This window comes from Epinephelus moara, chromosome 4, assembly GCF_006386435.1.
Source record: "Epinephelus moara isolate mb chromosome 4, YSFRI_EMoa_1.0, whole genome shotgun sequence".
NCBI lineage: Eukaryota > Metazoa > Chordata > Actinopteri > Perciformes > Serranidae > Epinephelus > Epinephelus moara.
In genome coordinates, this window is record NC_065509.1 from 14,541,476 (window position 1) to 14,566,092 (window position 24,617).

The window sequence follows — 24,617 nt, forward strand, 5'->3', positions numbered from 1 at the left end:
ACACAACTGACTGCAATGTGCAAATATTGCTGTGACAGATGACTGGTGTCTGTATTAACATGAACAGCTGAATCACCACCATGGGGTTAATTTTGGCTTTGATTCTCCTGAATATTGTAATATTTTCAGCACAGCGGTCCGTACCTGTCCGTTCTCACAGTGCTGGGTGGCCTGCAGCTCATATGGCGGCTCCACAAAGTAGAGCGAGTGTCGAGGGAACCCTGGGATTATGTTACTGAGCTGGAAGCCAAACATCACCAGCCAGCTCTTCACATCTACAGCAGACATGAGGGAAATTAATTAGCTGAATGACAAAGTTAAACACGGTAGCAAATGAATCTTTTTTCTTTTAAAGCATAAAAACGTGAAAGTGTGTTTGCCTGTGTCTCATGTGGTGTTATGCTAAGCTATCAGCTACTGTGCCATCTGCAGTACGTTGTTACTTGCATAAACAATGTTTTCCATAACATAACAATTTGTTTCTTCCACACGCTGAAGATATATCTAAGACAGTGTCAGGAAATAAGGTAGGTTTAGCTTGTCCTGGAGTCTGAACTGATGTTACCTCATCTACTGTCTGACCATTACAGCACTGGTTTTATGTGACTATTCTGCTGCATCAACATTACATTCTTGAAAAAACATATGCTGACTTAGTAAAATGTTTTGTGTGAAACATCCACTGTGTCTACTGTGTAAATTCTGAGGGGGAATAGACAGGTTTGAATAAAACTCTAGTGACTTGAGATGAAGTAAAAAAAAAGAGAAAAAAAAAAGGCCTAATTATGTAGAAATATTCATACAACAGAACTCAACACGTGCACCACATTAATACTTATTAATCCCTTACCTGTGACATAATTTTTGACATCAAGCATGTCACTGAGGGGGTTGTTGTTCTTGAACATATACAAATTAAACGGCGAGGGATCCTTCCCTATCTTGGGCCAGATGCTGTAGTCGGGCGAGGTCCAGCGCCCGGCCAAGACGTCATAGTCCCGCTGGGTAAAGTGGACCAGCTTAGTCAAGGGGTCGTAGAGACCACCGTGGAAACCGACCACCAGCTGGAACTCTGGGTTAGAGTCCAAGTACACTTCTCCGTAAGCTGTGTACTGCACCTGGGGGACACAAGCAGAGTCAGTTTTTGCAGAAGCCTTTCCCTCATGCAGAATTCTTGTTGTTTTTAACATCATTTAATTTAAATTTGTAGCAGTAATTGGAGGCAAATAATGTGAGATGCAAACTTTGTGAATTACCTGCTTGATCATTTGTCCATTGCTGCTGAAGACAGCCAGTGGTGTGCCGGTGTTGTCAGACGCTATGTAGTATTCCTCTCCACTGCTCACCTCCATGGCGAACAAATGTCCCTGATCACGAGACAGTCAGAGATTCAGTACGTGCTTTAAACAAGGTTGTGTTGCTCTAAAGATAATATTTATAAGCATTCAGATTTCTTAGAAAATATTATTCAATATAAAGTAAGCATATTGGTAGAAACGTCCTCCCATGCCTACCTGCAGGTCATAGTAGAGCGACGAGATGTCCGAGCTGGAGTGGTTGAAGATGTGTGTGACCCTGGTCGGATGGTTGAGGTCAGCATAAAAGAACTGAAGGTGCTGTCCCAGGCTGTTCCTCGTGGACACCCTGCGGCCCAGCCCGTCGTAGTGATACACAACGCTCCAGCCGCCGGGGCCTCGATTGTACGCCCTCAGAAGCTGACCTTTGGAGTTATAATCAAAAACATCTGAACCACGCTGGCTGAGGTAGCCGTCCTCATCCAGGCGGTACTGGACATCTCCCAGGCGTGTGATGCGGTCTCTGAGGTCATAGCGGAGCGGCAAGATACGGGCACTGTTCCCGGGATTTAGCAGATGGAGGTTACCGTTCAGGTCGTAGCTGTAGCGCCAAGTAGACCAGTCGTTGACCTGGATGAAACAAAGAAGTTTGTGAATGTGATTCTGTCAGTTTTTGTCTATTGGAGTACCTACGCTTTCAAAACAAAACTTCACATTACACCAACTCACCTTCACACCACTGAGCTGACCGTCTCCGTCATAATCATAGCGGTATTGAGTGGTGTTGGCGTAGGGCCCAATTTTGAGCTCTCTCTTCACCACCCGTCCCATGCTGTCGTACTGGACTGTCATCCAGTACATAAGAGAACGGAAAATCTCGTACTGGACCTCCTTGATGCGACCGTGGGTGTCGAAATGCTTGCTCAGCGTCATAACGGCGGTGGTGATGATCTGATTAATGTCGTAGTAAATGACCCCGAATTTTCCAAAGTGCTCCACCTGTAGGTAGAAAGGTTTAGAGAAAAGGTGAGTCCTCTGGCAGCCGACCAAAGAAGGTACACACAGGTGAAGTTCATTTTGTAAGTTACATTCTTTTGTACATCATTGCTCAACAGGGGATGAAGAGACAACATAGACTGGAACAAAGTTTATGCACCTTTCCAGAGATCTCATCGTATCGGTAGAGGTCAACAGGCAGTGGCGTCTCGCTGATGACTGGCTTCATGCTGGCGATACGGAAGCTGTTGTCATGGTAGGTGTAATCAAACCTCGCGTTGACCATTCCCTCCTCACTGAAGCGGTAGATCTGCTTGTCGATGAGCGGGCCCATTTTGCGATAGCGAATGGTGCACGAGAAGCCCCCGCTCTGCAGGTTGACCATCTTCAGCACACCAGCTGTCTCGTCGTAGCCAAAAGTGACGGCGGTGCTGTCGTACACGATCTCTGACAGCTTTGCCAGCTTGCCGTACTTGTAGAGGACACGGCGGCCGGTGCCCAGGTAATGCGTGGCCTGAGGTCTGCCGTCTTCGCTGAAGTCGTGGATGATTGAGGCGTTGCTCTCTGGGGGGTTGTAGGTGTTGCGGATGTATCCGACTGACACGTGTGTGAACATGGTGTGGCGGGCCACACTGGGCATGGTGACAGCTGTGACCCGACCTGAGGCGTCAAACTCAAAGACGTACTGTCTCTGGCTCTGCAGCAGCAGCACCATGGACTGGAAGCAGAGAGGGAGGCGAAATCCGGATTAATATAATAGCATTATCAATGGATGACTTGCCTCCTGTGAAATAGCACCAGCAGTAATTTGCTCTCAGCTGACAAATTTGAATCTTCATAACCATGAAAATGATGTATTACTTCACTCAATTCTGCAATCCAAATTGCTTTTTGTTCTTGCAATTGCCTTGCCTTGCTAAGATTTGATACCTAGATGACAATATTAAAGATAAACGTGCTTACTTTGTCGAGGTAGCTGTAGCTCCACACCTTCCCGTCCACGAAAGAGCGAGACAGGATGCGTCCCTGTGGGTCGAATTCAGTCCTCTCACTCATGCTTCCCCTCTGCAGCCCAACTAGCTGTCCGGTGGTAGAATACGACACGTTGACAACTGCCAGGCTGCTGCTGGGCAACCACATAGCTGGCCGGCCCTGAGCATCGTACATGATGCGTAGCGTGAACTTGCGGTGGTCATCGTAAATCTTCTCTGTGCGTGTGTTGCGGTCAAAGTCAATGGAGAGCAGATTGCGACCATGAGCCTAAAGAGAAGAGGAAAAGAAGAGTTCATTTCAGGAAATGTTAACATTGTTTTATAAACAAGGCCATCACTTCCATATAAAAAGGTCAACTCACTCTAAGCTTCCTCCCGAACACGGTGATCTTGCCCTTGGTCTGCTCCTTACGCAGACGCCATTCAATGGAGTTGAGGCCATTGTCAGTGGGCAGGGTGATGTTCCTGCGACCAATCGTAGGGCTGACAGAGCCTGCCAGGATGTGGGGCTCTGTGTGAAAGCTGATACCCATACCATTGGCGTACATCACTCTCAGGGTCCCATTATTGCACAGCTGGTAGCTGTTCCTCACCTGGTCTGTAGGGGGAGACACATAGGTATGAGTCAGGCAAGGATAGTAGCCACTGAAGGGACCAGATGACTTTTAGCCTTTGTCTAGCAGCATTTGACAAGATATCCATGTTGTAAGAAAAGCAATTATTGATACATAAAAGACAAGGAAAAGTCTAATCTTAAGCCGACAGGCTCACGTCAGTAAGAACAAGATCATGTCCATAAAATATTTATAGACCTTCGCGCAAACTCTAAAATATTCTGAATGAAAATAGTCAGGCTAAACTGACTCTCTCTACAATCTCCCTATCTCTACAGTTTAATGACTCACTCTCAAACACAAGAATGGAAACAGATAAGCCCGTGCCTAATGCTGAGGCAAAATTTTCCCTCAGATGTCTGAAAACAGGCGTCCTGATCACAATGATGTGATTGAAAGTAAGATAAAATTGTTTTCGGCTCAGAAATATCTGGCAGATGCAGAGGGAGGGAGCTTTTCTTTTTTCTTTTTTTCCTTCTTTCATTTACAAAAGGTTAGGGGATCAGATGGTGTCTCCCTTTGAAGCCCCGCCATAAATGACAGTAATCCATAAGGCCAATTTGTAATAAAGCTCCAGGCACATTTTAACAATGCCTCAAACAGACAAGTGAAGCTTTTTCCATTGACTTGGCAGCAACAGCCTTTAGATAAATCTTCTCTGCTCTCTCTGTCTGAACGACCTCGTAATAAAACAGAAGCGAGGGAGAGGGAAGGAGAGGGAGACAGAGAGAGAAATGAGAGCTTGAGGGCCAACGAGAATTCACTGTGCAGGAGTTAATGAAGAGAGCGAGAAAGAGCGGAAAGAGAGGGAGATGGTTAAGTGAGTATGTCAGCAGAGAGCCGTGCTGAAACCCACACAGTGCGGTGGAAACCTTAAATGACTTACAGCTCCGTGAACAACTCTCCCCTTTTCCTCCCGCAACGCAGGTGGATCACTGAATACATCTACAACTTATTTTCTAGGAGACCTTCAGATTTATATAGCCCACAGTCTGCATTCATACTTCTGTCACGCCACTGGTCAAGAAAAGGGAGAAAATTATTCTCCTTCTTCTCCTTCCTCTCTAAACAGACCAAATAAGCTCAGGGATCATGGGAAATGGTTGAGAGCTGTATTTGTATGTCGGTGCGTCTGTGTGTATGTGTGTGAGGAGAAAGCTTGAGGGATAAGGAGGATTCACTCTGCATGAGTTAATGAATTTTGCTGTGATGATATTCAAAAGCAGGATGATCCCAGCTGGGATTAACAACTATATATTGGTAATTTTACTCCATGAGAGGGAGCGAGAGAAAGGCTGGATGTGGGTAGGGAAGGGAAATAATCTCCTGGTGCATGCACATAACTGAGTGAAAATTACAAGACTTTCAATTAGAGTCGGCAGGCCGGCGCATATCCACCATCACAGAGGGCGGCTATATTTTTGAATACCAAGATTAAATAGTTTTAGTGTCTTGCCCAAGCATCAATAACATATAAAAACCCACTTTAATTTTATCTACCACTCAATAATTAATTTGTAACATAATTGATATTGCATTTTGATTTATATGGCCCTACATTGACGACTTGAGCCCTCCGTGCCACATCCTCTGCAAGTATTTAAAAATTCATGACCAGCTCATTTTCCTCCGTATATGTGCTGAGTGTGTCTCTACCTTGCACCACAGTGTACGAGGCTTCCACGGAGGACAGGTTGGTGATGACGGTGACATCGTCGTCTCTGCTGGAGCTCTCAATGTCGATATTGATGGAGCGCTCGATCTCCCGGTGGAGGCTTGTCACCATGCCCGTGGGGTATGTGACGTTGGTCAGGCGACCCTCACTGTCGTACCTGGGAGATTGCAGGGAGGGTGATTGGCAAAGGCAAAGAAAGTGTCATATTTGAACTGCATGTGTGTTGTGCAAGCACACACACACACACACACACACACACACACACTGCCTGAGAGGGACATAGCAAGTCATTGTACAGGAGTTGGCTGTAGTTATTAAAGCCAACACTGGGGGGCAGCAGCGCACTGTGTGAGGTGTCAGATGAATCATTGGGAATTCAATAGAACATGATGAACATAAAACCTGTGAAACTCATTCATTTTGTATTTCAGACATGTAGATAAGTGATGGAAATATTCAAACACACACATTCACACACTATCACAAACACTCACTGGTAAAATGTGGTCCATCCAGTCTCATCAGCTTTGGTAGCCAGGAGGCCCGTGTTGCCACTGTAACCCATCAGAGCCACCTCCTGGCCCAGGGCTGACACACTGCGCAGCCCTCCGGTGGGGTCCAGTCCCAGGGTCACCACTTGATTCTCTGGCAGCAGCACCAGTCTGAGCAGTCCGGCTCCTCCTCCCTGGCCCTGGCCGTCCCTTCTCACCTTCACTGTGTTGTTGCAGTTATCCACCAGCATGGCCAGCTCTCCATCAGGACCATAGGTGAAGTTGTAAAGTGGCTCCCCAGTTACCAGGCTAATTGTCTGGATGTGTAGACCCTCCCCGTTGAAGACATACAGCTCCTGTTCTCTTGGCGATGCAACCTCGTACTGCGCAGATCCTCCGTACCCCACGCTGGACACGGCAGGGCCGGGCCGGTTGGCCCGCACAGCTCTGATGCGTATATTGTTGAGGTCTGCGATAAAGAGCGTCCCATCGGGGGACACAGCCAAGGAAGTGGGGGAGTTCAAGCCGGCATCGGGGGCATAGCCATCATCGCCGTAGAAGCAGTTGCAGTTGACGTCATTCTTGCAGTCGCAGTCGGAGGCGGCACCGGCCAGGAGAGAGATTTCTCCATTAGTGCTCACCTAAGAAAAACGCACAGACAGAAAATGGAAGAGGAGAGCCGGTTAATGATGAGAATGGGGGAAAAAACAACCCTCTCACCACACAATGAAAGAAAATGGATCACCAAAAGCGCAATTCGTTTTGAGTTATCAAAACAGAGGAATGGAAGAAAACATTAAAGTGCCTGAACTGAATGTAGTGTCTGGAGATCTGAAACAATCTCAGAATATCTTAAAAAGCACCCACACAGCCTGACCAGCTGTGCTGTCAGTTCTGCTAGCCAACAAAAATAAGTTTAAACTAACAAATTCCTTCTAAAACAACCACGCAGCTGAACAACTGTGTGCAGCAGTGATTCCCAATCAGGGGTACTTGTACCCTGGGGAGTACTTCTGTTGTTACCAGAGGGTACATGGAAAAACTGTGGTGGAAAACTAATTTGAAAACAATATGGCCACTGGCTGGTAAAGAAAGATCTCGAATTACAGCTAAAGGGTGAGCTAAAATATGTTTCTGAAGACATTTTAGGCAACAAATAGGCAATACAGTAACAGATTCTTGGTTTATATTTGATCAACACTGTGTAGTTTCACAGTCTAATCTGAGTTTCAGAGAACAACAGAAAGAGATGGAGATGAGGCTCTTTCTGGATACAATAATATACTTGTCTACAAAAATGAGAAAGTACAATCTGTAGTTTGAGCAATGGCACAAGAGCCAACAGTTCTCGCTGGCAAATGAGTAGGGAGATCTGGGTGTTGGTAAGGTTGAGAGAAGTTTAACATAGTTCATTTACACATATGAATCACATTGTGATGATACAAAGCTGGTTGAGGGGCAAAGAGACATGCAGCAAAGGGCCGCGGGTTGAAATCGAAGCCTCAGCCACTGCAGCACGGACACTGCCTTTGTACATGGTGCGCATGCCCCACCTACTGAGCTCCTGGGCGCCCTAATGGTGTTTAATAATATCCCATTTATGAACACATTTGGAACCTGGTGGGTGGTGGTGATAAAGGGGTACTTGAGTTTATCTGATACGGGTGCGGGGGTATTTAAAGATAAGGTTGTGTGTGTAGCACTCCTCCATCTCATACCTGCCGAACTCTGTTGATCTTTTTCTCGTCCGTCTCAGCGATATAGAGGATGCCGGTGTGGGACAGAGCGATGGCTGTGGCGCTCTCCAGGGCTGCATGTATGGCCAGCTTACTGAGGCTGTAGTCGATACCTGGCACTTGACAGTGCATGGGCCGACCTGCTATGATGCTCACCTGTAATGAATGAATGTAGTGTCACATCAATGATCAAATGATGGCAATACTTCCACAAACATGCATAGATGTTAGCAGTGCTTTGCTCTTCACACACTGCAGATGAAACTTTCCATAATGAAGCAAGATTCCAGAAGGTAGAATTTTCCAAGAGCTAATTAATTAGTAATGCAACCACCACTGCAAAACTTAGAAAACTATGTTTGAATATGAACTTTTACTTCTAAATTGGCCAGAGAAAGCCTAATTGGGACTAAATCCTGTCAAAACCACCCTAAGGGTTTTGCAGTGATGATCCAGCCTTGTGGTACAGACCTGGTGGTTCTCAGTGATGCGTAGGATGACATTGTTTTCCAGGACATAGAGAGAGTTGTCCATGGGGTTCACTGCTAAGTCAGTGGGCCACTCGAGACGCACCTAGTAGGCAGAAACAAAAGTTATACATGAGATAATATCTATGCTGAGGGAGGCGTTTTGAAAGGATGCCAAGGCTCAGACAAGTCTCTTCTTCATTTTTTTTTAAGTGACTGCAGTCCTCACTCTCTTTTGATCCATTCATTTATCCATGGACTCTTTAATCCCCCCCTAAATCAGTCCCTCCCTGACCTCCTGGCTGGCGCGTGTCCACACAATCGTCATAGCTCAGCACTCACAGGGCTGTTAGATCGTCATCTATCACACCGCCATCTCTTGTCTCTCCCGCACTTCCTCTTTAACCGCCATACCTGGCTGACGTCCATGCTGGAGTCACAGCTCAGCGGCCGTACGGCAGTCAGATCATTGGCCCCCAGCAGAGTGGAGATGATGCCGTTCTGGTCCACCTTACGGATCATGGTGGCGTCCACAAAGTACATCAGCCCATTTTTATCCACTGCGATACCTGTCAAAGCAGAGATGAACACCGTGAGTGACGACTTATAACTCAAACGCCGCGGGCAACCCATAGACATTTTAAGTCAATTAAACTTCACTCCTTCCACCGGCTGAGAACGGATAGCAGCCCTGACAGCCGAATTGCTCAATGCTTCATCGAATGAGAGGGAACAAAGTGATGGAAGGGGCATCGAACTGTTAGAGAAGTGTTAGTTTTGGGATGAGTCATCGGGATGCAGAGCTGAGCTCATGCTCCTCCCAGAGGGCAATTGTAGACTGCAAGCAGATTCTTTAGAAAGCCAAGTGATCTGTTGCACTCTACTTCCTTCCTCTGTTTCCCCTTGCTGCTGCCTCTTTTTTTTTGGCGCCCCCACCTTTCTTCTTTTCATTTGTTCCTGCCTTTCTCTATTTTAGCGTTTACCAGTGGTGCTGTGTCAGCCTCGTCGGTCTAACAGGCAGCAGGCATTCAGACAGGTGTGTTTGTTCGAGGCAACTGTGCCCCAAAATAACTTCTAGACGCACCGAGATGCACAACAACAGATGGAGGATACAGCGAAGGGCACACAGTAAATGAGAGAGAGGAAGAGGAAGGAAGAGAAAGACGGAGAAGGAACAGGCAGGGAGAGGGCAAGCTGATGTGTGCCGGCTGACTTTGCCTGTGACAGGTAAGAGGGAATCAGTGGCTCATTGTCTTCTCTATCTCTCCCATCTTCTCTCACAAACACACACACATACTGTATATAAACCAACATCTGCACATGTGCACACACTTGTGTCACAGACAGGAAATGTGACAGCGTGACATCCTTGACAGTTTGGTGTCACAATGTTCTAAGATCCGATGATCCACAAAAATAATTCCATTAATAAGTTTAACATTAACCTGGTTTATAACCTCCTTCTGTGTCTGTCCTGCTTTAGTTGAGTCACGAGTAACAAATTATATTCCGATCAAGGGAAATTTAATGCGCCTCAATCTACATGTGACATTTGACCAAAACAATCTAAAGAATTTCCTGAAATTCAACAAATTATAAAACTATAATCATCAAGACTAAATATAGAGGTTATTGGCCGCACTGGCTTGACTGTACCTCCCTAGGGCTGCAACTAACGATTAGTTTCATTACGAGCAAAGTCAATAAAATGTCAGAAAACAGTGAAAAATGCCTGTCACAATTTCCCATAGCCCGAGGTGACATCTTAAATGTCTTGTTGAGTCCAAACAACTATACAAATCTGAAAGATATTCAGTTTATAAAGATATAAAACAGAGCTACGATTACCATCTTACGGTTATATGCCTCCACCAATTAGATTAAGTTGCAGTTTACAATCAGGTCTGTCCAGCCTCATGTGTAGGCGTGACAGTAGGCACTTCAAATATGAATGTTGCTGCAAAGAAGCTACAAATTCAAAAACACGGATGCTTCATACACATCTTCAACCCGAGGTCATAGTGACCTTTGACCAAAATCTAATCAGGTCATCCTTGAGTCCAGGAGGACATTTGTGCCGAATTTGAGCAACCTCCTTCAAGGTGCTCTTGAGATATTCCTTCACAAAAATGGGAAGGACGGACAAGCTGAAAACATAATGCCCCTGGCCGCAGCTGTCGCCAGCACGGAGGCTTAAAAAAGCAGCACACCCTCACATTCCACAAACAGGACTCAGTGAGAGCCAACATTTTTGCTTGATAATTGACTAAAACGATTATTCAGTCATCAACATAATTAGTGATTAAGTGAAGTGACTCTTCGCCAGTGGCTCACCTTTGGGGCTCATAAGTGTAGCTTCAGTGGCTTTGCCGCCGTCACCGCAGCGCTCATCAAAGGGCAGGCACTGCTCCCCTGTCCCAGCCACCACCTCTGCATTATCTGACAGCAGGCGACCTCCCGTTAATGAGCGAACGCGGTAAATTCGGCGGGAGTTGGTGTCTGAGATGAACAAAGCCCCAGTTACTGGATCCACTGCCAGGAAGTACTTATGGGTTGGATTGTTACTGTGGTGATAGAAAGGAAGACATGATTATTTTAAACGTCAAAGGACAGCTTGATTTAATTTGAAGTAGTACTATTGCTATTTTCGCTGAAATGTTCAGGAAAAAAATATCTTTTAATTTATCGTAACAAAGAATCTTACCTGTGTCTAAAGTCTTTGTTCCTTCAAGGGAGAGAGTGAGACAAAAGCACAACAAGACAAATGTTAATTCACACAGTCTGGGGAAAGCAACACAAAGCTGGCTGTGGTGTGAAGAGCAAAATTTAAACACCTTGGAGAAATGGTATCTAGTACAGTGAATAATTCTACTTCAGTCCTGCCATCCCCAGTGTCTCACCTTTACTGTTTCAAGGGACGGTGCGATCCTACATGTTTAATGTACTAAAAACATCTCGTCTTCCCCCTCTGCTTCTCCTGCCATCTTACTTTATTATATGCAGCCCTTTTTGTATCTATCAGTATGTCTCCTGCAACATCAAAAAACCCTCAAAATCCCAATCTGCTCTCTGATTGATTATTCTCTTACCTTAATTCCAGGATGCCAGTTGTGTTCATAGATGGGTAGACCCTGCGCACAAAGTTGAGATCCCCAACGTAGAGGCTGCCATCAATGCCCATTGCCAAGGCGACCGGTGCCAGCAGCTTGTTGCCGTCTGCCAGGCCATTACAGCTGGGGCAGGAGATACTGCGCCTCCGTCCGTTTCCCATGACGCTGGTGATTACTGGGGGCTGCTCGGTTACAAAGATGTTCTCGCCACTACCCTTGTGTAGAATGCCTGGACAAGAGTGAGGGTGAAGAGAAACATAAAATAGATCCGGGATCAGTATTTTGGTTAGAGGATCTTTGGTAACATTAGAAGCTGAGCTTAGAAGCTTATACAAGTATATTTTAGACACCTTTGCTGCGTGGGAATAGGGAAGGCGATGTCTTTCGTTTGGTTGGTCCACCACTTTTGTCAAGAGTCATCTTGCACCACCATAAGGTGGACATTTGCATGAGCAAGTAAAATGTCTTAACAATTATTGGATGGCTTCCCATGACAAATTGTGATACCTTTGCTAATTCCTTAACTCTTTAAGTACTGCTATCGTCAGATCAAAATGTGTATATGTCTAATACTCAAGTAAGGAGATTATGTGAGAACACCCTCTGTACTTTGTGTTAGCTGCTACTAAGCAAGTGCTAACATGCTAAACTAAGATGATAAGCATTTAACTTGCTTGACATAACATGTTAGCATTGTCAGTAGCCCCTTTTACACTGCCAGATTTTCGGCGAATGTTGGGCCGTTTTGCCGGCAAGCTGCGAGCGTTTAGATAGTCGGATTGGCGAGTTGATCCGAGGTGCCCAATTTTCCGCTTCGTAGGATAGTCATATTGGCGGAACCTTTTTGGTTTAAAAAGAACGAGGCGTCCTTCTGCAATGGGAGGGGCTGTTGATGACTTGTGGGAGGAGCTGTTGATGACGCCGCACGTGCGACCCACTAGTGGTGGATAAACAAGAAACAGCTGATAGCAGGAATGAGCAGCTAGTAGCAAGAGGGAAACGCAAACCTGACAGACACTGTAAAGATGTGCAACTGGGGAGACAAAGACTTGCGCGCCCTCCTTGTCCTCGCAAATGAAGAGGCCATTAACCTGCAAATTTGCACAATTGCTATTTAAAAAGGGCTACTCTTAGCACGTTAGCATGCTGATGTTAGAGTGCAGCTGCTAGTGTGGCTGTAGGCTCTTAGGCTTGTAATAAATTAATCTCCCTTCAAAAGTTTTGGATTAAATGTTATATTCACGTTTTCCTTCTTTCCTTCAATAATGGCTATTTCAACTGATTAAACAGCATAATTACGACACCAAATGTACAGGGTGTCTTCAGGTATCAGACATTTATAAGTAGTATATATGTGGTCTTGTGCAGAGATGAGTGTTATGTAGGAATATTATATATAATAATATATTATTTTGTTGGTTATTAGAGTGAGTTAAGTCAATCTATATTTTGCTAATAGGTAAATGCAAAAAGTATGAAAATGACAGTATTATAGTTTTTAAAAAGAATATTGTGACATTAGAAATGTGGACTTTTACATAGAAAGGCTTCACTCAAATTTACAAAAAGAAATTAAAAATGGATGTTTAAATTAGTTAAGACCTCACAAATTCTGCCTTATTGTTGTAACATTGAACACTGAAATATTTTCATGTGAAATAGTTTTGGCCCCAGTAATTATATCATCAAAACTTAATTTTACGTGATGTCCTCACAGTGCTGCATGACAGAGGATAATATTGTTGTAACCAAACACCCTTTGATTTTGAATTTGTTCCCCAGTCCTGAAAAGCACAAGTGACCACAATGAACCATCAATGTGCAAGTGGGCTCTAAATATTTTGGGAACCCATTTTTCTTTGAGCCCGCTGCAGTCTACTCAGTGATTAGATTTAATAAGTTTAAACTGTGATTTGTAAGTGCATAGTATGCTCAGCTGATATTCTCTGCGCTAACCCTTGGGTGCCCTCCTACTTCTGTTGTGAAGATTTAAGAATAGCTTTGCTAAAGCAACACATTGCCTGTTAATTCCAGCTTGTTATAGGTATTATTGCACACTTGACACTGTAACAGACACCTGCTCCTTTTTAAATCTGCACACACTTTGATGCTGAAGTTTCCAGTTTCTTTTTCCAGCGACTAGAGATTTATTTTATTCTCATTTAACTGTTGCTCAGATGTTTCTTTGTCTCTTTCTGCCCTTTTAATCGTCAGTCTGGTTGAACCATTGATTGGCATTTTGTTCTCCGTGTACAAAACACTCCTCTTCTGCAAAACCTTCACAAAAAATGAATGAAAATCTATTTGTAAAGAGGACTTTCTACAGCCTAAAAGCATCAAAGACCATTCAAATATATAGCATCGTCCTCTCAGCCTTTGTACCCAGTCGAGCTTTTGTTCTAGCTGATTCCAAATTTTTTAACAGTGCTGCAGTGGTGTTTTGTTCACTTGTGTGTTCCATTCATCACTGCAGCGCGGCATTTTATTATTTTGACATAAGTCTTTTTGACGGCCAAAGTAAAACATAGTCGTATTGCATCATTCCCAGGAAAACATTACTCTACTGTACAGCCGGCTTATATCAGGTGAGGAGGACGAGGGAGGCTGGATGCATTCCCCCCGCATCTAAAAATGCCTCTGCACACCACTGGTTCTCCAGTTGCGTCCATTCCATTAGTACACTGATTGTCACAGCAGGTGAGCGTTGCTGCATCAGCCCATTTATATTTCCATGTTTTCCAGCATTACTGCACAGAGTGTAGATAATGGTACAGTAGATGATGCAACAAAAATGACTCCCCTTCGCCCAAGCGCCGCACACATCCCGAATCAGTTGGTGGAAAATGTATCTCTGCCCCCCCGCCACTCCCGACCCCCTGCCTCTATTGTGCTAGCTGCTGCTGATTGGTCGGCGCACATATTTACTCAGTAGGGCTGGCATTTGTGGATGAGGGAGTCAAACTAGGTGAGCTCTTCCTGTGAAACAGGTAAAAAGCGGCGCCTGGCAACTCCACATGAACCACAGGAAGCGCAGTGTAGCCTACCCCCTCCCCAAGACAATAGCAAGTTTTGTGAGATACACAGTACTGTAAACGCGCTACACACGGGGGACTGGATAAATATAAACCAGAAGGAAAAAGTGGAAAAGTGTGTGCTCATTTGTGAGGGAACATTAAGGCGTGCGTGTACGTACCACTTCTTGTGTTCAGTATATGATGCTTGTTGAGTGACCAGCCGCCAAGATTTGTGGGATCCAGCTCGTAGCCTTGCAGAATGGCCGTCCTCTTCTCCCAGAGGATGAGACTGGCACAGGACTCATATTCATAGCCCACTGACACTACATATAGAAGAGGGTAGAGGCGAGAGAAGTGGAGGAAAAAATAGGTGTCAAGATAAAAAGAGGGGATGAAAAAAGACATAAGCAGGATACATAAACACGATAGAGCTAACGGAGGAAGAGAAGTGACGTAAAACTTAATTAGAGCATAACCTCCCAACTTCATTTAAGTTGTGAAATGTGTGATACACAGAGAAGCTAGTTAGCACCTGTACCAAAACCTGCACTCACACCTAACTAACACCCTCACATGCTGCTAAATCAATTAAAAACCTTGTTAATTGGACAGATTGCCCAGTGGGCCTTTAAACCTGCAGGTCACACTGGCTGCCACTGTGAAAGCTCTGCTGCTGCCCTGATCATGCACATGTGCTGATTGGTGCTTAGAAGGAAAATGAGCTGAGATGAAGTAGATATATTAAGACTACTCTGCATATGTACGTACTGTATGTACTGTCAGCAATGTCAGACATACAATAATTAGTGTATTTGTACAACAGGTTTTCCCCCTGTGCGATGTACAATCAATAATGTCAAAAAATGCCATAATGTAATGTTCCGACTTTGACCATTCTGTGACACTTGAAATTACTACGCTATTGTTCTGACTTTCCAGAATTTCGAAGCCCCATTAGTCAGAAAATTGTCCCATTGGCGCAAAAGCCTGTTATCCCAAAAACAAATGCACACTGCTCTGAGGTCCTGTTTCTCTGAAAATACACACTCCCTGCAGGTAGCTCCCCGCAACGTTGAGCTATCGAACTCAAGTGGTTTTACCGATCCTTAGCTTCTCAGCATGGTTTGAGCCACTGATTCCAGGTGAACGACCCTTCATGGTGGCATTTGAGTCACCAAACACGGATGCTTTTCACCAACCTGTCCCGACTTTTCCAGCAGCTTTTGTGCCACCAGACGTAGGTGTTTTAAACCAAAGTTTGAGCTGTTCCTAACTATAACCTCATGGTTTTGGTGCCTAAACCTAATCATGTACATTACCTTAGCATTAAGACACATAAGATTTAAATATATCTGCTATCAAATAATGTGCAAGTGTAACATATCTGTGGTTTAAAAAGACAAACAATACAAACATTTTTCTGGTGTTTCAGTTACCTAACTGTGTGTTTTCAGTAACATGAGACATCAGAGCAATGGGCGTTTGTTTTTTGTATAACGGGCTGTCACGCCAATGGGACATTTATTGGACGATGTGGGTAGATGGGTAAAATTAGACATTTACGCCTATTTATTCTCTTGGTTATGACTCGTGTACAATTATTTTCCTCACAATCGGATTGTTTAAAGTCTCTGGTACCATAGAGCAATGCTGTGCATGCATGTGTGTGTTGCTCTGTTCCAACTTGTTGAAAGGAAAAGTGTGTTAACACATCAACTCCCACTTGTGTCACAGTGAGAGTGCTGTTGCCAGCACCTTTTCAGCTTCGCGGCAAACAATAATGCAGTGTACCTGAGTCTGTATCCACGCTTAGCAAAACATAACCTAATCATAAACCATGTATATGCTTTATTATGTTTGAGAAATGTCAAATTACAGTCATTCTGGGGAACTATGGGGTCTCTGAGCGAATGTAATTTCCCAAACAGTATGCCCCTCATGATTTTAGTCCACACTGAAGCCCCAGATGTCCACTGCATCTGTGGCCTGACAGCAGTGCTTGGCTGACAGCATCTGTGAGCGACTGTGACAGCAGAATGTAATAGCACTGAGGCTCCCCTGGACTCATGCTTGCTGCTCCAGTAGCTAACTGCTAACTCACCCTGATGGCTAATAACCCTTCACCACAGTTACGGCTGGCTGACTGAACCACACGCAGCTTCAATGAAAAATAGACGTATGAAAAAAAAAAAAGCACTTAACTGTGGCTATACTGCGTAGTGGATGGAGGCCTGGTTTCTGGTGTATTATCTCTCCTTCAGGCTTCCTAATTAGCACTCTCTCCCTCTGTCATAGCCAGTGCTGCCTTACTGGTAAAGTTTCTACTCCACTGGGAAAAAAGCCCCCAACCCCCAAACACAGCTTCCATCAGTCCCTTCCACTCACCAACTGCTTCAGAAAGCCCGTAGACCCTCTGCCCATATGCATCGGTCTTATCCCAAATGTAGGTGTAGGCCAGGTTGGGTGAGGCGTGGAACCACTTCTGGAAGAGATGACCCTCCACTGCTACCATCAGGTGAACCTTCAGCAGGCCCATGGACACCACAGCTGGAGTCATGGTCACCTTGAGCAGGGAGCGGTAACCCTGCGTCCTGGAGCTTAGGTAGCACAGCTTCAGACTCGAACCAGGCACCTCGATCTGCTCATGCAGCACCTGGAAGACAAAGAGAGAAGATGACAGGAGAGAGGGATTAGGGGGGATTAGAGAGGGAGGCAGTAATGGGGGTCACGCTTCCACTGACGGCTGAAGGACAAAAAAAGGGAAAAAACAATGGTAGAAATAAAGAAATAGAGAAAGAGGGAACAAATGGGGGGAAAAGCTATGGAAGCGAAAGGAGAAAGAAAGCTACAAGAGACAGGCATACAGGAGAGTGGGAGGAGAGCGAGGGAACCAGAAGGGAGATTAGCCGGCTGCCAGAGGTCAGTGGTACTGCACCTGTGTCTCCGGTATGATGGGTTTCTCCCCTGGCTTGGAGCTGAAGAAGGAGGAGAGAGGGGATGCAATCACAAGAGGGTCAGGCCTGACGAAGCCGCTCAGGTCACAGCCCGGGATCGTGTTCTCTTCTGTCTTAAGCACCAGAGTGTCCATAGCATAAAACTGGCTCCAGGGCAGCCACACGGTGCGCTCCTGGCTCAGGAAGGGGGCACGTTCGAACCGCAGAGTCAGTGATGCCCCACCGTTAGCTATCAGGTCAAACCTGGAGAGGTTTGCAAGAAGAGGATGGGAATGAGGTACAGATGGGGACGTGCTGTGATGGACCATTATTTGGACTCATACACTGTCAGCCTTTGTTTCTTCGAATACAACATTTACTCCACTGCTTTAATTCATCCCCAAAAAACACCTGGAATAGATCTTAAAAAAATTATTTCATAGTGGTACGACACACTTTTACAACATGCACATCTAGACAGGCTGTCTAGACAAGTGTTTAAGGTCTGAAATATAAATAACACAATGTTAGAACACTGGTGTCAGTGTAGAAGTGATTTTATTAGACGCTCTTTAACCCCTTGTCTCCAAAGTCTGATTAACAGCTGTGGGGTAATGATTAATATAGAAAAAGGTCGTACACACATATTTGCTATGGCAAATGGCCAAAGCTTTGTAAGTGTCTGGAAGTGCTGCGGCCAAGAGCCTCTAACAACTGGAGGAAAAAAGCCCTCATCAAAACGAAACAAGGTCAGACGGGGACATCAGAACATGTTCATTCAAGTCACAAGTCCGTGAAACTGGCTAGTGACTGCCCCTGAAATACAAGGTTAATTAAATGTTACGAGAAGTTCAGATGTTTCAGCGTCAGCTTGGCCTAACTGGAGGAAAACGCTGTAAAGAAAAGCATTGATAAGAGGAGGAGACGGGCGCTTAAAGAACCTGAGACAGGAAACACAGAAACCGCACATTTAATGAGTGGAGGTCAGTCTAAAGAACCAATGAATCAAAAATTTGAAATAACATGTTACGGATGTCAGCCAGACTTAAATTCAAAATAACTTGTAGGGGGGGAAATTGGACAGAAAAGTCAAATTAAAGCAGCCTAAAATGCCCTCGAAACTGGAATTCCTGCAGGAGAAATGGAAAGACATGTCAGGTGAGTTAGCGTAAAGTGTTCGAAAGGTGGCTATTGCAGCAAAGAGTTGTGGTACTTAAAAATCCAACTTCAATGTTGGTTTAAAAGTTTCTTTGATGGCCCTGTCATTTGATTTCACATATTGCTTATTTTAAGTGAAACTCGTACTGTTCTATAATTCTACAACCTGACGTAAAACCTTAAAGGGGACTTATTATGCTCATTTTCGGGTTCATATTTTTATTTTTGGTTGCTACTAGAACATGTTTACATGCTTTAAAGGTCAAAAAACACTTCATTGTCTTCATACTATCTGTGCTGGAACACCTGTATTTACCCTCTGTCTGAAATGGTCCATTTTAACGCCTGTTTATTTAAGCCTCCCCATGAAATGCCCAGTCTACTCTGATTGGTCAACATTTCCAGGCCTTCTATCTAGGCATTTCTGTACCATCATTGTGCTAGGGAATGACTGTAGTAAAGCAAAACTTTCTGGTGAAAAATCCCCAATAAAAGCGTCCAAAATTTTTACAACAGGATATGTCTCAACAGGAATATCATCCAAAACCGTCGAGAAATGAACAACATTAGCAACAAAGACACATGTTTTCCTGACGTTAGCATGTAGCTACATGTAGCAGTATAGGCTATGTAATGTAAATACTTGCAATAGCGTTCCTGGAGCAGATGACCATATCAAGAAATCTGCTCATGTTGTTTACAAAATGAACAACATCAGCAACCATGATTACATGTTTCCCTGACGTTAGCATGTAGCTACATGTAGCTTGGCTTGTACATGTAGATTCCCCCCAGCCCCAAGAAACGATCTAATGAGATTTATGCTGACAAGGATTACTTTTACCTCATTATTTAAAACTTTGGTCACGTTTAATATGAACAACTAACATAGTAAAATAATATATATGACAGAAAATAAGTACAAAGCATAATAGGCCCCCTTTAACAATCATAAAAACTAATTTTGTTCTCAAGCATTTGACCAGTACACCATATTGTGTTCACATGTTCTTGCCATTTTTTCCACTGCTTTCCTTTCAGTTATCATTTTTATTAATATATTCTCACTAAGGAGATTGAGTTTTGACTCTCAGTTGTGTTGTTCTTGTAAATACATTTCCTCTACTCTTATTCAAAATCCCCTTTCTTTGCTGTATCTAATTATCTGTGGCTGCAACAGCCTCATGGGATCATTATAGTTTTCTAATCTAATCTAATCTAATCCAATCTAATCTAATTTGATCTAATCTAATAATGCAGCCTATGTGGTGAGGTAGTTTCAGCAAGGAGTGCTGGGGAGCTGTTGTACATACATTCCATCCTGCCGCGTCAGCGTGTATCCGTAGTGGGGGTAGTTGACAAAAGACACGTTCACCCCCACCAGAGGGGTTCCATCTGTAGTCAACACCTGACCCCGGATTAGAGATGCCAAACTGGAAGAAGACAGAAGAGACAGAGTGAGAGAGCGATAGTCAATCTATCAACCCAATCTTCCTAACCATCAATCATCTGGTTTGATTAATCTCCCCATCTTTCAATCATCTAATTTGCCCATTCATTTAATGCTCTGGTCTTCCACCACTCATTAATTAGAAACAATCAGCAAGCCCCGCCATCTAGATTAGCTCACGTCAATCATGTAAACAAACCATGACAATGTAGATGGATATGTGCGTATGGTTGTGTATGGCCGCATGTGTGGGTGAGCGGCTGCACCTCAGAGAACTGGTACATAGAGATAGACTAACATTTAAACATATAACAACACTTTGATGAGCTATTTCCTTTGAAACCTCTGATGTCGGTATGTGTGAATGTATGGAGACAAGAATCAGCACCGTGGACAGCGCTTCACAGCTCTGCTAAATCTACAGGGAATCTTGGCTCGGTGTGCTTCAGCTCTGGGATTTGTTAAGGTCTTGGCTGGCTCTGTGAACCACTCTCAAGTCTATTTGATATTTGTGCCGTTGAATCTAAAGTTAGGGTATTTTTCTCCGCACACATTTATTCACGAAATGTCAAACCTTCTCAGAGCATCAAAGGCGTAATATTCTCTAACATGCTATCTCACGGCCATTTATTTAACATGATTGTCAAACATAACGCATAAACAACACGTGCACTCTACCCCTGGATACCGCTGGTGCTATGAATGCTAATAATGTGTGATTGTAGCCTGTGTTTCTGCGTTTTCCAGCCATACCTCGAGTTGAATGGGTTCTCCCCGGGGAGGATATGGGTGCTGTCCCGTCCCACCAGCATCTTGACGCGGTCGTAGAAGGAGCGGACGCGAGGCTGGGACATAGGGCTCTGCTGGATGACTAAGAGAGGGTCCCGGGAGCCCCGACACAGTGGGCTGTTCTGACAGGGGCTCTGGATGCAGCAGTCTGGGTCCATGCAGTCTGTTAGTCCATCTGAGAGACAGAGAAAGAGCGATGATGACGGAAGGACGGCAAAACCTCTACTTCTTCCATTCTTGATTTAATATCTTGATAGTCTTTGATGCTTTCACACAAGGAAGTTTAATTTTGGCATTGGAAGTGAGGGCTGCTCTCATGAGACCTCTATCTTAATTCTATTTCTTGTTTTAATTCATTATTTTCCTCTATCGTGCTTTATTCCTTTCACGTGCTATTTTTTTCTTACAAGGGGCATTCTTAAGGGAAGGCCGCACTTAAAATGGTTCAACCCCAAATTTTCTCCCGCTCCCCTCAATTCACCTCCTTCGTTGTCCTTGTTGTCGGCACAGGAGGTCTCCATGGCAACACTGCAGCCGGGGCCTCTCCAGCCCGTCTGGCATTCGCAGTGCCAACTCTGCTGTCCCATGGTGCACTGGCCGTTCCCGTTACACAAGTTGGGACAGCCGTCTGCGAGGAGAGGACAGGAGGAGAGAGGGGGAGGGAGGTGAGAAGGAAGGAAAAGGGGGAGGGAGGGATGACGGGAGAGAAGCAGGGTGATGCTTGTTGGTTTCGTCATTGATGATACACAGATGAACACACACATTCTTACGCACACACGTGCTCATATGGTCATGATAGACCAATGAGTCGCACTCAATTTAATAAGCACGTGGTAGCATACTGTAAGTATTGATTGTTGAAGAATCAATTTAATTCAGCAGGTCAATTTTCATGCACACCCTCCCATCCATGTGTCTCTGCACCTTTGGGATGGCTGCTAGCGTGTGTGTATGTGTGGACGGATCTCTTGATTCACTTACTTGATAGAGCCCCATCCGATCATCACTCTCTCTCTCACACAGTCTCCCTCTCTCTCTTACTTATGATTCAGTGTAGGTAATGGGATTCTGATGGCCTGAGAGTAATGCTTTCTCATGAGAGAATGGGATTATGTTCGATGGAGTGTGTGCGTGCCTGTGTGTGTGTGTATGTGTGTGTGTGTGTCTGTGCGGTGGCAGTCTATGAACTAATAAACCTTCACTTTAGTTTATGCAAAACGCTCTACCAGAATCCGAGGCCCTGGAGCCAAAAAAGTTCTGTAACTAGCATAGCAAGGCCACCCTCAACTCAAGAGCGACTTTAAGGCGAGGAAAAGCAGACATTTTAAGGGCGTCTGGATAAGGAAATTTGCAATTATAGAGGGCAGTTCCATCTTGTCAAAGTAATATCTGGCAACTTTTAGGTTGGTTGTAATGGCAGGAGAACATTTAAAGGAATAGTTTGACATTCTAGAAAATATGCTAATTCCTTTTTCGATAATAAAACTGATAAAACTCTCATATTTATCTATTTAATATGAAGCTGGAACAAGTTAGTTAGCTCATCTTAGAATAAAGACTGGAAAAAGCTAGTCTGGCTCTGTCTGAAGGCAAAAAAATCCACCTACCAGCACCTATGAAGCTCTCTGATTTACATGTTATATCTTGTTTGTTTAATCTCTACAAAAACGTATGTGAAAAGTTCCATTTTGTGGTTTTATTGGGGTGTGTGTGTCAGGGGCTATTTCTTCACTGGGAGCAGTGACTTCCTTTGTGAGTCTTGTTGTCACTGCTTGGTTGCTAGGCAGCCAGAATAGACTTTCAGAAGTTATTGTGTCCAGCTGGGAAAAAGTCCCACCCATAACCTCCCTGAAAGGACCCTGATACACCAATATGATGATGGGCCGTTGGGCTGAGTGTCTGTCGCCCTAGTTTCTGCAGTGTGTCCAGTACCGTTGGCACGAGTCGGCCCTTTTTGACTTTTTTCGGATGACTCAGCATGTTGAATCGGCCTGTCTGTGAATAAAATCACCCTGATTGGAAGTTCAGTTAAGGGCACGAGAAAAGAAATGTAACTTAGGAAAACAGACAAACGACTTAAGTTAAGAGGGTGTGAGATCGAAACAAACTTGTTATATTAGTTGAGATTTTTTTTTTTTAGCTATTGGGCATTTTGGCAGGAACAGTTTGTAATTGTCTGTGTTTTTGTTTGCTAGCTTATGGTAAATATCATTTGTTCTTTCAGCTTAGGGGCATGTTGTTAATGTGCTAACAGGTTGACTAGCGTATTGAAACCATCTTGTTGGTCTTTCGACTTCCCTTTTCAAATGATGAATACAGACGACCGCCACCTGCTAGCGTGGAGAATTATTTCCTCTCAAAAAGATGTAGAACATACGTGCTAATTGGCCGTTGCCTGTTCAAGTGCAACTTTCTGGCCAAGACAGAGGTGCCGTGAGGCTGCGCAACAGTCGGCCTTCATCGCCAATGGTTCTTTGATGTTTGTTTGGTGTGTCTGTGAATCTAAACTAACAGCTGCAGCTTCATACCAAACAGACAGATATGAGAGTGGTATCAATATCCCCATGTAACTCTTGACAAGAAAGCACAGAAGTGTATTCCCCAAGTTACTGTCCCCTTAAAATGACTTCTATGTTCAAATAATCCTGCTAAAATGGGTCCAAGTGTCCCCTAAATGCCAAGAGACAAATACTTTTGTTCCTTAAAGCTCAAACACTATGAGATTGTTATATTCTGTTTGATACTTTGCATCCACACTATGACAACATTGCCCATCAACGTCTTATCCAAGCAGTCCTTTAACTCCTGGCATGTTTTACCATTTTCCCATATTGCTGGAAATCACACCTTTTCTAGCTCTAACACAAGTCTGAGTGTTTGCCACATTATAATCTATCAGGGAGGGTGGGGGGGGCATGATGACACACAATGACAATGTTTTCTCCAGCAGCACAAAGAGCCTCAAACAAACTTGTCACAGTGATTTCCTCTTCAATAAATGAGAGAGCGGGATGCGGCACTCTTAATTCTACCCACGGGATATGGAGGCAAAGACAGGGTTGACTGATAAAACAATACGTGCATGCACGCAAAGGCACTTACTCAAAAACACACACACTCAGACACACACCCAGCACGACGCACCCCTGGAGATATGACCTGACATTTCCCACTCAGTAGTAGTGCGCCGACACCGAGTGAAGAAGGACAAAATAAGCCAGTAAGAGATTATGAATATGAAATGCTTTTCATTGAGTCCTGCGCTGTAGATTAATGAACATATTTTCACTCAAGTTGCACTGTAGGATTTTGCCCTCTAACAAATCGCCGCATCAATAAAGCCATGCATTATGAATACAAATAGTGCAATCTAAACCGTGGCAGCAGCTAAATTAACAGGCATTTCACCCCGATTGGCATTTTATCATATGTCTCAACCACCAGGCGATGAGGGAAAGTCAACAGAGGACTTTGAGAAAGACAGTGCGCCATCTTGTTTGAACTCCTAAGAAGGGGGGGCGGGGAATGGGTGGGAGGGAGAAGCTTAACCACGTTTTTCAGCTCAACAAGAGGAATCAAATCAAAGGTTTTTATCTTTAATTATTACCATTTTCTGCATCAGGGGACTGCTCATGATGCTGTATTAACAGTCAGGCTGGAATAGATTGTCCCCAAGTATTGAGCTCAGGGAACAAAGGCAGTTAGCAGTGATTGCCTGTTAAATGGAGTTGCCATTTAAAGCAGCCAAATACTTATGAAGCACCCGGACAGGACAATCCATAGCGGGCATTGATCGGCTTGCCTGGGCAGGCCGACACGAGACTCCTCTCTCTTTAATGCCAGGGCCCAGTCGATACCCCCTCATACTAACTAGAATAAAGTGGGATTTCAGAAACT

The 24,617-nt window shown here is 44.4% G+C and overlaps 1 protein-coding gene across 1 annotated transcript in view; it reads right to left on the bottom strand.

The window, feature by feature from the left end:
• The window catches only part of tenm2a (teneurin transmembrane protein 2a), a 235,680-nt gene that overhangs the window by 3,015 nt on the left and 208,048 nt on the right, over window positions 1-24,617 (bottom strand). Inside the window, exons 14-35 of the mRNA XM_050042757.1 lie at window positions 21,202-21,348; window positions 20,685-20,895; window positions 19,795-19,914; window positions 17,326-17,587; window positions 16,776-17,043; window positions 14,570-14,713; window positions 11,356-11,605; window positions 10,971-10,991; window positions 10,601-10,830; window positions 8,681-8,835; window positions 8,271-8,372; window positions 7,782-7,955; window positions 6,067-6,704; window positions 5,554-5,729; window positions 3,646-3,881; window positions 3,255-3,551; window positions 2,452-3,009; window positions 2,025-2,294; window positions 1,515-1,925; window positions 1,257-1,367; window positions 851-1,118; window positions 145-275 (exon numbers count right to left, since the gene is read on the bottom strand). Of these exons, the coding sequence (XP_049898714.1) occupies window positions 145-275; window positions 851-1,118; window positions 1,257-1,367; window positions 1,515-1,925; window positions 2,025-2,294; window positions 2,452-3,009; window positions 3,255-3,551; window positions 3,646-3,881; window positions 5,554-5,729; window positions 6,067-6,704; window positions 7,782-7,955; window positions 8,271-8,372; window positions 8,681-8,835; window positions 10,601-10,830; window positions 10,971-10,991; window positions 11,356-11,605; window positions 14,570-14,713; window positions 16,776-17,043; window positions 17,326-17,587; window positions 19,795-19,914; window positions 20,685-20,895; window positions 21,202-21,348 (5,180 nt within the window). The remainder of the gene's footprint in view (window positions 1-144; window positions 276-850; window positions 1,119-1,256; window positions 1,368-1,514; window positions 1,926-2,024; window positions 2,295-2,451; window positions 3,010-3,254; window positions 3,552-3,645; window positions 3,882-5,553; window positions 5,730-6,066; window positions 6,705-7,781; window positions 7,956-8,270; window positions 8,373-8,680; window positions 8,836-10,600; window positions 10,831-10,970; window positions 10,992-11,355; window positions 11,606-14,569; window positions 14,714-16,775; window positions 17,044-17,325; window positions 17,588-19,794; window positions 19,915-20,684; window positions 20,896-21,201; window positions 21,349-24,617) is intronic.